This window comes from Equus przewalskii, chromosome 8 (genome assembly GCF_037783145.1).
Source record: "Equus przewalskii isolate Varuska chromosome 8, EquPr2, whole genome shotgun sequence".
NCBI lineage: Eukaryota > Metazoa > Chordata > Mammalia > Perissodactyla > Equidae > Equus > Equus przewalskii.
In genome coordinates this window covers 6,323,324-6,338,134 of record NC_091838.1, presented here as the reverse complement: position 1 = coordinate 6,338,134, position 14,811 = coordinate 6,323,324, and the positions used below count along the sequence as shown (strand labels likewise).

General features: G+C 40.8%; 1 protein-coding gene across 2 annotated transcripts in view; it reads right to left on the bottom strand.

The window, feature by feature from the left end:
- Nucleotides 1-112: 112 nt before the first annotated feature.
- FABP12 (fatty acid binding protein 12) overlaps nt 113-14,811 on the bottom strand; it is a 29,224-nt gene continuing 14,525 nt past the window's right edge. The window contains exons 1-6 of one of the 2 annotated variants that reach the window (XM_008535208.2): nt 10,398-10,522; nt 8,809-8,975; nt 8,096-8,183; nt 6,372-6,544; nt 4,296-4,397; nt 113-243 (exon numbers count right to left, since the gene is read on the bottom strand). In XM_008535208.2, coding sequence (XP_008533430.1) covers nt 169-243; nt 4,296-4,397; nt 6,372-6,544; nt 8,096-8,168 — 423 coding nt within the window. In that variant the 5' untranslated portion in view covers nt 8,169-8,183; nt 8,809-8,975; nt 10,398-10,522 and the 3' untranslated portion in view covers nt 113-168. Of the gene's footprint in view, nt 244-4,295; nt 4,398-6,371; nt 6,545-8,095; nt 8,184-8,808; nt 8,976-10,397; nt 10,523-14,811 lie in introns of those variants that run through there. The other variant, XM_008535209.2, reaches the window with a different exon arrangement.

Sequence of the window (14,811 nt, the reverse complement as noted above, 5' to 3'; positions counted from 1 at the left end):
TCATCCTGATTTCTTACAGCCACCAATGCCAAGGTCCTGTATGATACAGACATTCAGCAGGGCACCCAAATTGTTGGCACTCGTGCAAAGGTTGTCATATTAGCAGTCATGGTATTTTACCACGGAGTTTTATTTAAGCAACCTCAGCACTTTGGATCATGAGAGTGCTTAAGAGTTTGTGACTGAGTTTGTTGGTACTCTTTCATATGTCCGAGTGCAGGTGACATTGTTCACGGCACTTTCCTAGAAGACAAACAAAGAATGAGATATTTCAGTATTGTTGGTGAAACTGACATTTATAAAAATGCAGACTAAGTACTATCCATACATACATTCCTTAAAAATCTTGGAAAGAGATCTAGATAGACAACTATAGATAACGATTTGTTGGCTGATTTTGCCATATATGTATATATGTACACAAACACACACATATGGCAAATCACATATATGGTGTGCTTATATATATATTTGTGTATATACATATATATACAAAAAACCAAAGTGTATTTGTAGGAATTTGAAGCATTTATTAAAACATTTTAAATGCCTACATTGAAGCATTTTTGCTATTTTACGTAATCTATACTTTTCAAATGCTAGTAACAACTGACATCGATGTAGTATTTTATGGTTTTCAGAGCACTGAAATATACATACATACATAATTCTCTCAAAAACACTGTGAACATATTTTCTACATTTTGAAGGCAAGGAACCTAAATCTTGGAGAGGATAAATGATTTGTCCAAAGTCACATAGGTACTGAACGGCAGAGATGGAAACCCATGTCTGTGGATTCTGAATCTAATATTCTTCCTGATGAACTATAAAACCTATCTGTTTAGTGGTTAATGTCATTATAAGAAGCAATAAAAGAAGTAATCTTAGTCCTCCACTTCTTACTTCATAAGGAAATGTACTCTTCATTGTTGAAAGGAGAAACATCCTTACGTTAAGAAACGAGGACAGAGAATGACATCAGCATCATGGGGGAGTGAGTCATTCCCTTTGTCTCTCCCCTCTGAGTTACAACCAGTCAGAAAGCCAGTGACCAACACAGGACTCCCTGCACAGCACACCAGGACGCCTGGGTGATACATGCATCTAGACATCTGAAGGTGGGTGGACTCAACCTCTGGGAGAGTCGAACCTGGGGAGCATCCCTCTCCTTCTGCCCAGCAATGGTAATCCAAGATGCTTATCCTCCCATCGGCTCACACACCAGCAAATGCAGGCTGCTAGGGCAAACACAGCACTTGTGCCTTGGCCCCTGCCCTCTGCCCCCTGCCCCCAGTGGTGGCAGATGTTGCACACATGTCTTGAGGTTCCAGGACACAGTGGAGTTGGTGACCTGGCCCCCTCCCTCTCTCCCCAGCAGTGGCGCCATCTTTCCTGCAGTGGGGACTACACCCAAGCCGTGAATTTCCCCAGCAGGGGCAGGGTCCCCTGATCTGAGGTTTCAGAGCAGGTTGTCAGTGTGAGCACCAGCCCCAACAACCAGAGGCTGGGGTCCCTGTCCACCCTTAGTGGTGGTGGATGGCACATGTCCTGAGGCTTCAGGACACAGAGCGGTGCCACGGACCCAGCCCTCTCTTCCTCCCTGGCAGTGTTGCTCATTTCTCTAGCAGTAGGGACAGCAACCAAAACTCGGACTTCACCAGCAGGAGCAGGGTGCCCTGATCTGAGGTCTCAAAAAGCACACCATTGCGCGCCAGTGACTAGAGATGGCAGGGCCAGCAGCAACACATGCAACTCAGCCCCTACTCCTCCCCCAGCCACAGCAGCTGGCACCTGCACCCTGAGGCTTTAGTAACCACAGCATAACCTGAGATCCAGCCCCCAGTGGTGGCACCCCTGACACCAACTCTACCAGCAGCAGGGGCTGCATACAAGAACTCAGGCCCCAACAGCAACAGTGACACCTGTGAGCCCACAGCCCCTGGCTGCAGTGCTGCCAGTACCCCCAGATAACACAAGAGCAGCAGTGCGGGTGGTCTAAGGGACAGCGGAACCCAAGCCTGTAAAGAGCCCATGGAGAGAAGTCGGGGAACATGAGACCCAGGCAACCCTGGAAGCAGCAGAAGTGCTCACAGCCTGGTGACCCCAGTGGTAACACCTGAGACTGCAGCAACATCGAAAGCAGCAGGGCACCAGCAACCCCAGAGGCACAAGCAGCACAAGGAGGGCACTGATGACACTTCTAGCAGAGGCAGTGGAGAGCGGAAAGTGCAGGCTCTCAAGTACAACCAGAAGCAGGTCAGAATCAGTAACTGAAGCCATACCCAAATAAGAAAGTGGTGACTACCAATGTGCCAGCAGAGGATCAACTCATCAAGCACCATGAAGAACTACAGGAACATGGCAGAGCAGAAGGAGAATGACAGCTCTCCAGAAACCAAACTGGAAATCACAGAAGATTACAATCTGACTGACAGAGAACTCAAAATAGCCGTCATGAAGAAACTCAGTGACTTACAGGAAAACTCAGGAAGACAGTTGAATGACCTAAGGAGTAAAGTTAATGAACAGAAGGAAGACTTCACCAAAGAGATTGAAGCTCTGAAAAAAAAAAACCAAACAAACAAAAATTCTGGATATGAAGAACACAATTAATGAGACAAAATGTAATGTAGAAAGCACAAAGAATACAGCAGACCTTGTGGAGGAGAAAATCAGTGAGCTTGAATACAGAAACCTAGAAATGATCCAGGTGGAAGAGGAGAGAGAACCAAGATTTTTAAAAACTGAAGGAATTTTTCAAGAAATATCCAACTCAATTAGGAAAAGCAGCATAAGGATTATAGGTATTCCAGAGGGAGAAGAGAAGGAGAGAGGAGCAGACAGTTTGTTCAAAGAAATAATGGCTGAGAACTTCCCAAAACGGGGGAAGAAAGTGAACTTACAAGTACATGAAGCCAATAGAACTCCTAATTACATGAATGCAAAGAGACCTTCTCCAAAGCGTGTAATATTAAAACTGTCAAAAGTCAATTACAAAGAAAAAAATAATAAGGGCAGCAAGAGAGAAGAAAATAACCTATAAAAGAACCCCTGTCAGGCTGTCAGCAGATTTCTCAGCAGAAACCTTACAGGCCAGGAGAGAATGGGACGATATATTCAAAATACTGAAAGACAAAAACTTTCAGTCAAGAATATTCTATCGAGTGAAATTATCCTTCAGATTTGACAGAGAAATAAAAACTTTCCCAGACAAATAAAAGCTGAGGGAGTTCATCCCCACTAGACCCGCCTTACAAGAAATGATGAAGGAAGCCCTCATACCCAAAACAAAAAGGCAAAGGTTTACAAAGCTTTGAGCAAGGAGATAGACAGACAAAATCAGAAAATTGCAGCTATCAGAACAGGACAGCAAAGACTTAATTATAAAATAAAGGATAAAGGTGGGGAGAAAAAAAGAAGTGAGGATAGATTTTTTTTTTTTTACCTCCACACAATTCTTGCGTATTTCCTTAGAACTATTTTACGTTACGTCCCAAATTACCTTTTGATTCATTTTGGTGGAGGTGAGGGTTTGGGAGGAAGAGAAACATTGACATATTTCCCTCCACTCTAAAGAAGCAAAGAGATGACTTGGGAAGCCATCTTGAGAGGGAGTGGGGTAGACTCAAAAAAGTGTAGACTTTGGCATTACGCCAACCTAGATTTTAATCTCAGAACCACATTTTTCTAGCTGAATATCCTTAGGTAAATCAGTGTTTGAATCTCAATTTTATCACCCGTTAAGGGGGTGAATAAGTCTTGCCTCACAACACTATTGTGAGGATTGGTTAAATAACATATGAAAACATGGGCAGGTGGTAGCCACATAAATGTTAGTTTTTTCTTGTATCGACTCATCCTTACACCAAACAGACACCACTTAAGCTTTGCACTCTCAGTTTAAATTTCCTTTTCATGCTTTTATTTGGTGTTGATCTGGAAAACTGTGAGAAATTAATCCTGGCGTAGAGCAGAAGATTAGCAATAATTCTCAATTTCTGCTGAAATCTTTATTGCACAAATACACACTTATTTTGGCTTATGCACAAGTCAAAGAATTAGGCAAGACAATTTCTTAAATTCTCTTTCGTGTTTTAGTTCCTCAATCCATGTGCTTTTTATTAACATTTATGATCATATATTTATCTGCCAATGTTTTCCCCCGCTCTTAGAAATCAAGAGGGAAAGAAAAACTGCATTTACCTCCATTGTTTTGGAACAAACTATTTGAGTGATTTTATAAATAGATGTTATAGTAGGTGGAAAAAAGTAATGAGAAACAGCTCACTCACCACCACCATTTTCCCATCCACCAACCTTCTTGTTATGGTGGTCTCTTTGCCTTCCCAGTCCTTAACCTGAACCAAGGAGTCATTATCTAAGGTTACCAGACTCTGAAAAACAGACAAAACCAAATCCAGCTCAGATTGTTGTATTTGAACTCTAAAATCTTGTCAGATGTCAAATTCTTTTTGGCTGCCGTGCTACTCTCAGGTTGTTTTAGAATGGTGTTTACGATTCATTTATTTTAAGACATTGTCAATGGTAAATTTGTTGGCTGATTCTTCTGGTAAAAAGTAGTTTTATAAGAGTAAAAAACATAATATTACTTTGAAGAGTAAGTCATTCTTTTTTATGTTTTATTGTATAAGCAAAGTATTATCTTTTTGCATAAAGAATCACAAGTAAGTTTCGACTTTAAAAATACATATGAAGCTAATTCAAACTCCCATTGTAAGACCTTACTTAAATGAGAAAAGTCCTGTTTCCTCCTCTTACCTCAACAACATAAAAATAGTGAAAATTATAATTATAGTCACAAGAACAACCTCTACCACTTATGTATCACTATTGTGTAAGGCACTCTTCAAAGAGGTTTTAATATATTAATTCATGTAATCCTCACAACAACCATATGAGATAAGTACTATTATTATCCATTTTTGCAACGGAAAAGACTGAGCCAGCAAGGTTGTGTGGCTTGCCCAAAGTCACACAGCTGATTGGGGTCAGAGGTGGGATTCACACTCAGGTCATGCCGATCCAGTCTGCATCTTCCTCCATTATATTATATATCACAAAGTTTAGAGATATCAATGATTAAATTCTACTCTATTGCAAAATCATGTTATATAATCATTTGGATGCATACATCTCAGAGCTTACAATTCCAGTGAGTTGGGCCTTCTACCAAAATTATTTACTGTTCTATTCTGTAGCAGAGACAATGATAATCATTAAATTTTCCTTCTGCTTTCCTATATTTTGTAGCCTTTTTATTCTAGTAGATTTTTGAAAATTTACCACAGACATCTTTATTAAACATTTTAAGCCAAAATTCTTCTTTCATTTTACGTTGTACAGGAATCTGAAGTCTCATATTATTTAGCAACTATCTGTTAATGTGATGCGTTAGTTCCTTTTATCAGGGCATCCTCTTCCATATACTGCAACAATCCTCTATTGAGTTCATTCATCCAAACAACAAATATTTATTGAGCAACTATTATGTAACAAGTACTGTGTTCTGTGAAACAAAACAGACAAGACATTCTGTCTTTGAGGAGCTTACATTCTGGTGTGGGGGAACATATAATAAACAGAAAATACAAAAAAAACGTAAATTATGTATTCCAGTTGGAGCCCACAAGATGAAAGAAACTGTGTGTGTCACTTCCAGGCTGAGGCAATACAAACCCCAGTGTCTCTTTCCTTGTTGACTGTCTTGTTGACTGAGTCCACAAGTTCCCAACGGTGGAGGTACAAGGTAGTTGAACCTCCTTGGGCCCGGGTCCCTGAGAAATTGAGAGGGGAAGACACCCTACGCCTCCATTTCCTGCCCCCACCCTACACGTACACAAACTTCCCCTAACTCCACCCCACCACTGAGTATGCACTATGAGTTAGAAATAAATCCCCACTGTAAGTCACTGAGAGCTTGTGATTAATTTGTTAGCGTGGCATAATCTCACCTATACCAGCTAATATGTTTTATGCATTATAATTTTATGTGTGGAAAATGCTACAAAATGGAAAGCAGAACTTTTGGTTGTGAGAGACAATCTAGAGAGATAATTCTCAAAACATGGTCTGCTAATCATCTGCATCAGAATTGTTGTCAAAAATACGATTTTCAGGTGCCCACTCCAGACATCGGAGCCTCTGGGGATGGGACCTCGAAGTAGGCATTTTTCACAAGCATTCCAGGAGATTTGAATACATTTTAAATTTTGAGGTCCTCAGACCTAGGTTTTAGCCCAAAGTGTATCTAATACAGACTTTTGATATGTTTGCTATAATTGCTTACTTACTTAGGATGATTTCAAAATTAACATGAAATTTATCTGAAACAATGTCGAAGGCCTCACCTTGATCTTACGGCCAGCTGGTGTGGTTTCTTCAAACTCTTCTCCCAGTTTAAAGGAGATCTCATTATTTTTAAAGATGCTTTTGGTTTTTATAGTGATGACATCTTCCTTTGTATTTATGGTCACAGTGGGTTTTGCCAGACAGCCAAGCTTCCTGCTGACTCTTCCTATTCCTGGAAACCAGATAAAAAAGACGCAATGGTTAAACCTGTTGTTGGCTCCAAGAACTCACATTAGCCATATAATTCTCTGCTAACTAGGAGACTTCTGAGTTAAACAGATTTAATGCCACATGAATTCAAATATCTAAAGCCAGTAGCACCATTGTATGTTAAAATTGATTACATTTGCAGAAAAAATATCAGTGGCCAGCTTTTGCGTAGTGACTGTTACGTCTCTCTAGTCCAGTAGTTATTAATCTTGTTGGTTCCTAGACCCCTTTGAAAATTTGATTAAAGCCATGAAAAAATACACTAATTTACACACAGACAACATACTTAGGCATGGATTCTTCCAGAACTTTGTCTCTTCACTTGCATTCGTATATGAACACACATATAGGGTTTGTTTTCTCTATTATGTTTTTTATTGTAGTTAACTACTTATAACATAAAGTTTATTATTTTTAACATTTTAATGTACACAATTCAGTAGCATTAAGTACATTCACAATCTTGTGCCACTATCACACTATAGATATAGGTTTCTAAAAAGTATATAAATGTTAGTATAACTATTGTTTTCCAACTTGCTTTTCCCCCTTATCTGTATCTCTTGGAGCTTTTCCATATCAATACACATAGATATATATTTTTGTCATAACTACTGAATATTCCACAGTGTGTATATTCCAAAATTTTTTGTCTCCATCTCTTTATTGATAGGCATTTAGTTTGCTTCCATTTTTTGTTACTATAAATAATGCTGTAGTGAACATCTTTGCACACACAACTTTATATGGTACATGTAGGAGTATTTTCTATAGCAATAGCATTACACATATAGTAATACCTAAGTTAAATTTCTAAGAGAAGATAAATTGGGGAAGCACTATATATGGTTTGTGGAATTCATATTGTGAAACATGATGACAAGCTATGATAGATTGGATGATGGCCTTCAAAGATATTCAGATCCTCATCTCTGGAACCTGTGAATGCCACCTTATATGCCAAAAGGGACTTTGCAGATATGGTTAATTTAAGGACTTTGAGATGGGGACATTATTCTGAATTATTGAGGAGGACCTTGCATGTAATCATAAATTTCCTTATAAGAAGAAATTTTCCCTATTAGAAGAAGATAGATATTAGACTACAGAAAGGAGAAGGCAATATGACAATGGGAGCAGAGATTGGCCACACACCAAGGAATGCCACAACCATCAGAAACTGGAAAACAAGATGTGTTCTGAAGATCCTCTAAAGATCAAAAGCACACGTTTGCAAAATGATTGTTTATTAAAATCATTTGCTGTTTAGTACATGGCATACGTGCGTTTAACCTATGTCAATCCATGGCAAATTACACGAGGGCGGGGATTATCTCAATCCCGACCTAGTTTTGCACAGAGCTATATCTAGGTGCTGAATCAATATTTATTGTTTCTATGTGAACAATGGAAGGGAGGGGCCTAAGAATAATCTAATTTCATACAGAGTAAGTTCTGTGCTGTCAAAGCTCCCATTTTTACTGGATATGATGTACAAGTAAACATGGCTCACCTAGTTCTTTCATATATTCTTCAAAATTTTCACAAGAAATGGATTTCCACGTTCCCTGGAGCTGATCAACCATTCTGTCTACGTTGATCTTAAAGAAAAATAGCATTATACGGATGAGTATATTAGTGCTCCCTGAAAGAGTATTGGAACCTGTTCTTAACACAATCCTGGTAGATAGTGCAGAGAAGTCAGGGGAAAAGTTTAGGGACTCTAATCCTGTCATCTTCCCTTAGCACCATCTAAAGAAGAAAAGCTCTCTCAAATGTAAGTCAGGATGAAAATGGAAACAGGTGGCAGTTTTTAGCAGAACTAGATATAATTTTTCCATCTCTAATTTAGGATCAAAACTAGATATTACAAATTCTCTCTATTTTCTTCCATAAGAACTGACACACGCACACCAATTACAAGGGGTGGACCAAAGCAGCTATGTTTATGCCATAGGACCCCTGTACTCCAGCTTTTTCTTTTTTGCTGACCAAGAGTGATATCAAAAAAGTGAATTTATTGCCTGTTTCGAGATCTTATCATATTCTTGTTCTTGAAAACTTGAACTAAAAACTATGGAGACTTCATAGGTAGTATTTGGTGCTTGAACTAAAGTTAACTTTAGTCAGGGCTAGAACAACCATTTTGAGCTTGTACATACTGAGCAAGACAATGGAACAGAGAAAATATGAAGGAAAGAGATTGTGTTACACACAAACACACACCCACAGCCTTGTTCCTGGCGGTTTTCCAGATGCCAGCTCAATTCCACGTGAGGCTAGAGTTGTCAGTGCTGTGAGAACACCAATGTCTTCTTAGCAAACCCTCCTTAATCTAGGCTACTTTCCGTTCCTTTCAATCTTGACTGTATCACTCTGCTGTCCGCTGATATCTGTAAGGAATCAGAATAGAGAACAAGAAATACAATAGCAAATATACCAAATAGAGAAGAGGAGACTCCAAAGGTTAAAGTAAAACACAAACACAGCCTTACACGTGCCATCAGCCCTGAGGACAACATCATTGATTCTAGGCAGCGCTTGATGTCCATGTGCTGACACAGACTTATTAAGAAAAAGCGAAATTATAAAATGCTTTTAAGACAGGAAAGGAGATACAGCATTTTATAGCAATTCCCATTAAAATGTTAAATTTCCAGTATCCATAATTATCTGCCAAGGCACTTTCCCAGGCCAGTGGTCTTACTGATAATTATTCAACGAATATTTATGGAGCAACTAGTATCATAGACCCAACAGGACACTAAGTGATTTTGCATACACCATTGATTTAATGCCCCAACTATGGTTGGAAAAGATACCATAATTTGTTTCTGTTTGTTTTCCTTTCCTATGTTAGGCAGTTTAACATTATAGATTTTTTTAATTAATGTGTACAATTTTTAAAGTTATGCATACTCAATTGAATAGGCATGAAACTGAAGCCAGGAAATGACCCACCACTGAAGGTACTAAAGGTGTTGAAGTTAGGCCCTGAAGATGCTAAAATTCCTAGGATTTTTCAAGAAACTGTTGATGGTGTTGCCTCGCATGTTGGATGCACATTGATCGCCCAACATAAGAAAAATCACCTGCGGAAAATCATTTCCTTGAAGGAGATGCCATATTGGGAGCTCAGTGTCGTGCTCTGCTGCTGGCAGGTTAGACTTTCAGAGGCATCAGTGAAAAAGAGCCCATGCATGGCCTCTGTCTCTGCCCCTGAGGTCCCTGCATTCATGCACCCATCGTGTCAACTCAAAGACTGGCTAATGTCAACTGGCCTAGTCATTGTGTCTCCTTGGCTGTTCACTGTCTTCTTGTGATGTATGCTTTCTGGTGTCTTAATATGTGAGCCAAAACTCTTCACACATTGTGCCCACTCTCCTCAGGACATCCATAGTCTTCTACACCAAACTGCCTTGTCTCCAATTTTTCAGTCTTTTTCTTTCCAGATCCCTGAGCAGCCTATCAAAGTATTCCTTCCACCTACAAGCACATTCTCATCTCAGGCCGCTGCTCCCTCCACACAAAATGAGGAAAAAGTGCACCACTCTGAGCTTGGTCCATTGAAACGATTTTTCCTCACCAATGTTTTTCAAGCCCCCTCCCTCTCTGAGTATAATTAAACCACTGCCCGTTTTCAGCTTGCATCCTCACATGGAGCTGATCTACTTATAAAATATGTTCAGGCCTTTCCTACTCCTTCAGCTGGTCACATGGGACCCCCACATTGTCCTAGGAAGGATCTGAGGGAGGGATGCTGGAACAACTGTGGGGGGTGACAGGGGGTCTGGGACACCTGCTCATGCAGTTACCTCATATCTGCTGGTCCTACTTGTCTTGATCCCAGATACACGGCTTTGATCTTATGTTGGACTGCTGCTGGGCCTGCCTGAATTTATGACTCCGTGGGTCTGACAGAACCTAGATCATAATGGACAGTTCCAGATGCGTGGTTACTTATTGTCCTATAATCAAGAATTCTGTCTCTTGTAGGCCCCAGTAACACACCAGGAACTCTTTTTCAAAAAGCATATAAGATTCTATTGCAGGGGTCCAACCTCATGGCCGAGAGGTTAAGTTGGCATGCTCTGCGTCATGGCCTAGGGTTTCGCCAGTTCAGATTCTGGGCGTGGACATGGCACCACTCAGCAAGCCATGCTGAGGCAGCAGCCCACATAGCAAAACCAGAAGGGCCTACAACTAGCATATATAACTATGTACTGGCTCTGGGGAGAAGAAAAGAGAAAAAAGGAAAGATTGGCAACAGATGTTAGCTCAGGTGCCAATCTTTAAAAAAAAAAAAAAAACAGGGCCAGCCCTGTGGCCAAGTGGTTAAGTTCACATGCTCCACTTCCACAGCCCAGGGTTTTGCTGGTTCTGATCCTGGGTGCGGACATGGCACCGCTCTTCAGGCCACGCTGAAGAGGCGTCTCATGTGCCACAACTAGGACTCACAACTAAAAATACACATCTATGTACCAGGGGGCTTTAGGGAGAAAAAGGAAAAGTAAAGTCTTTTTAAAAAACCCAAAAACCAAAAAAGACTCCTAACAACAAAAAAATATTCTATTGCAGATGGAATGGCCTCACTCCAAAACTCCAGAGGTCTGTGTGGTGATGCTCCCACTGGGGCTTCATCTATATGCCACACTGCCTTGTTTCCCATCACTGACACCTCCAACGGCATTGGGTTTGCCAGATCATATGGTCCCAGCCCAGGGCTGCTTGTACTGCAGCCCTGACTTCCTGCTCTAGGCCCCACTCAAAACAGGGAGCTTCTCATGTCCCTAGGAATGGGCTGGAGCACATTCCTAGATGTGGAATATGCTGCCACCATAAGTCAAAGGATGTTACCAGGAATTTTGTTTTCTTCTTTCTGGTAGCAGCAATTTGTCTTTCTGAAGAGATGTCCTCACTTGCCCTTGACCCAACTGGATCTCTAAACACTTTACAACAGTGGAAGTCCCTCAATTGTTACCAGCTTTAACTCCCATACCCTGTAATGCATGTGTCCTACCAATGCCTCAGCATGCTAGCCACTTCTTGCTCATCCTTGTGATCAACAAAATGTTGTGCAGGGTGTCCAGACAGCCCAGATCTCATCTGATTCTATTATGACAGAGAGCAGAGGTAACATAGCCCCCAAACTGTACTTGTATAGTATTGCCTTCCGTGTAAATACAAATGGTTTCTGATCCTTTTTCGGATCTTTCCTGATTGGGATAGAGAAGAATGCCAAATCCATGTCTGCAAACCATGGACCTGAGGCCATAGTAATCTGCTCTAGGAAAGATAATACATCTAGCACAGTAATCACAATTATTTGAGTTTCCAGGGGCCTCTAGTCATTCTCTAAGATTCATTTGGTTTCTGCACTGGTCAGACTGGTGGAGCTACGATATGGATCATCACCACATGCAATCTTAAGATCTTTTAGAGTAGCCTTCATTTCCGCCATTCCTCCCCATCACCACCACCAAATGCAATATTTTTTGATTCACTACGTTAGCCAGGACTGGCGAGGGGGTGGGGGGTTGGGGGCAGGAATGTGGATGTGCAGCTTCAGAAGCTTCCACTTCATCTTCTTCACCATGATAGATAGCTCTCATTTGGTAGAACGAGAAGAATTCAAGGTGGTGGCTACTCTAACAGCCAAGATTATCAATCCCAATTATACCTTCAGGGACTGGGGAGGTGACCACTGGATGGGTCTTCAGACCTACAGGACCTACTGAGAGCAAGACTTTGGCCAGCACTCTGTTTATTTCTTGGCCCCTGTATGCCTCCACTCTAACATGATGCTTTGGAACTCTGTGCTTCAATGTTAATTCAGACCCAATGCCCTCAAAATATCTCCATATTCCTCTTTCCTCAGTATGTATTTTCCCAAATAAATTACCATACGTCTCTTTCGAGGAAAATGGGAGAAATCAAGACAGTATATTTTTGCCATATATTTCAAGATTCATCCTCCTGTGGACTTGGCCACCCCCTCAGTCAATAGTTTCCGGATCTGAAAACTGGCTGAGGTCTGGGATCTGGGCAAAGTATCCTGACTTTCTATTGGGGTGACCACCCTCAGCCTGCTGCTCATCCGTTCTTGCCTTCTTTTGACTGTGTATATTAAGCAGCACCCTCATTGGCTATTCATCTTTTTTGCCCCAGGGATGCAATGCTCTATTAGTCATCTCCACAGTTCCCTCCAGGTGAAACCCTCTTACCTACCCTTCACCTCTGCCTCTTGTTATGGTAATTGCAACCCCCTGGCCTCTGGAAGTAAAGGGCTGCCACCTGGCCCCTATTGGTTCAGAATCTCATCATCCCCATGGCCATCAATGAGCCAACTGTTGACTGATATAGCTATAACATAGATATAGACGTAGGTATCAGTTTCCTTTCTAAGAAAAGTATTGGGACTATATTGATTCGTAACAGAAGTACAGATCTCACAACTTTCCTACAGAGGAGAGCTCCACCATACACGAGTTTCCAGTGTTTTGGCATACTGAACTCGAATTATTTCAGCTAAGCAATTTGAAGTGTATTGGAGCTGGACCAGGCTTAGTGGGCACCTGCAGAGACTGGCAGGGTAGGACAACTCAGGCCTTACTCATTTGCTGTTCATTAAATAAACATTTGAGTGCCTACTAAACAGAAGACACTGTGCTAAGGCACTGGGTATAAAATGGTTAATGAAAGAGATGTCCAAAATATTTCCAACATTATGAAAGAGAATCTGAAATTATGCTATATTCCCTAATATTTCCATATGGATACATGTCCTTATAATAGAAACATGGAGAACTGGTTGATATTTTAGAGTAGGGATTGGCAAACTATGACCTATGTACAAAATCAGGCCACCACCTGTAAATAAAGTTTTACTGGATCACAGACACACATTTCTTTACTTATTTTCTATGGCTGCTTTCATGCTGCAGTAGCAGAGTTGAATAGTTGTGAGACACACCACATGGCCTGCAAAACCTAAAATAATTACTCTCTGGCCCTGTGCAGAAAAATGTTTGCCCATCCCATTTTAGAGTCTCAAGTCTGATTATTTAAAACTCAGGATCCTAACTATTGCGTTTGTAGACTTTCTTTGCTTGAGATAGAAGAGCGGTGGATAACGTTTTTCTTTCCATAGCTTGTTCATCAAGAAAAGATATTTTTATAATTATGTCATGGATAACGCCAACAGAAAATTTCATATAAGGAGCCAAGCTCTGGCATTTTATAAAAATCACATAAGAGAGATGGTTCTCACTCAAATATACATGAAACGTTTAAAAAATGGCTCTGAGTACTGCAAGACAGAAAGACACAAGAACAAAAGATTAATTAACTAGGAAAGAAATGGTAAAAAAAAAAAAAAAAAGCTGTTCTTTTGTCTGCTTCTTCCTGAGTCTAGCCTCACGTGGCTACTGGTCCTGTGAAATTTTCTTCGGAAATAGCCCTGGGTCTCTCACTCTTTTAGTCACCTTACTGATGCTAAGCCTTTATATTTTTCATGCAGTTCTAATCCACTTAGATTAAAACCATGCTGTATGAAAAATATCTTTAATGACTTTTTAAAGGAAAATTTATTAAAAATAGGGAAAGCCCATTACAAACTTCAGGTGTTGTGGCAAACAGAAAAAGTGATCTAAAGAGTTGCATGGTTCTCCTCTTATATTGCTTGGGTTTTGTAGGGTGTTAGTGAACGTGGGAAGAAGACAGCCCTCCATGGTCACCCTCAGAGGGCCCTGGTCAAGGACAATGGAAAAAGGCTGGCAACTAGGCCTTTCGAGAGACTCAGGGTGTTTCTGCACTGCCCCTACAGTTGAAATGAGCAGCTGGAAGTGAGCAGCAGATGGGAAGCTGGAACCGACCAACTGGAATGAGGCACATGGACACCCAAGCAAGCAATCACCCGGCACTGCTCCTCGCCAATATTCTTCACACACTTGGTCAATATTTTTCAGTAGGATTGGGAAGGGTAGTGGTTTGAATTGTGTTCCCCAAGAAGATATGTCCAAGTCCTAACCCCTACTATTTGTGAATATGACCTTATTTGGAAATAGGGCCTTTTGCACCCATATGTTCATTGCAGTATTATTCACAATAGCCAAGACTTGGAAGCAATCTAGGTGCCCATCAAGGGATGAATGGATAAAGAAGATGTGGTGTATATATACACAATGGAATACTACTCAGCCATAAGAAATGATGACATCCAGCCATTTG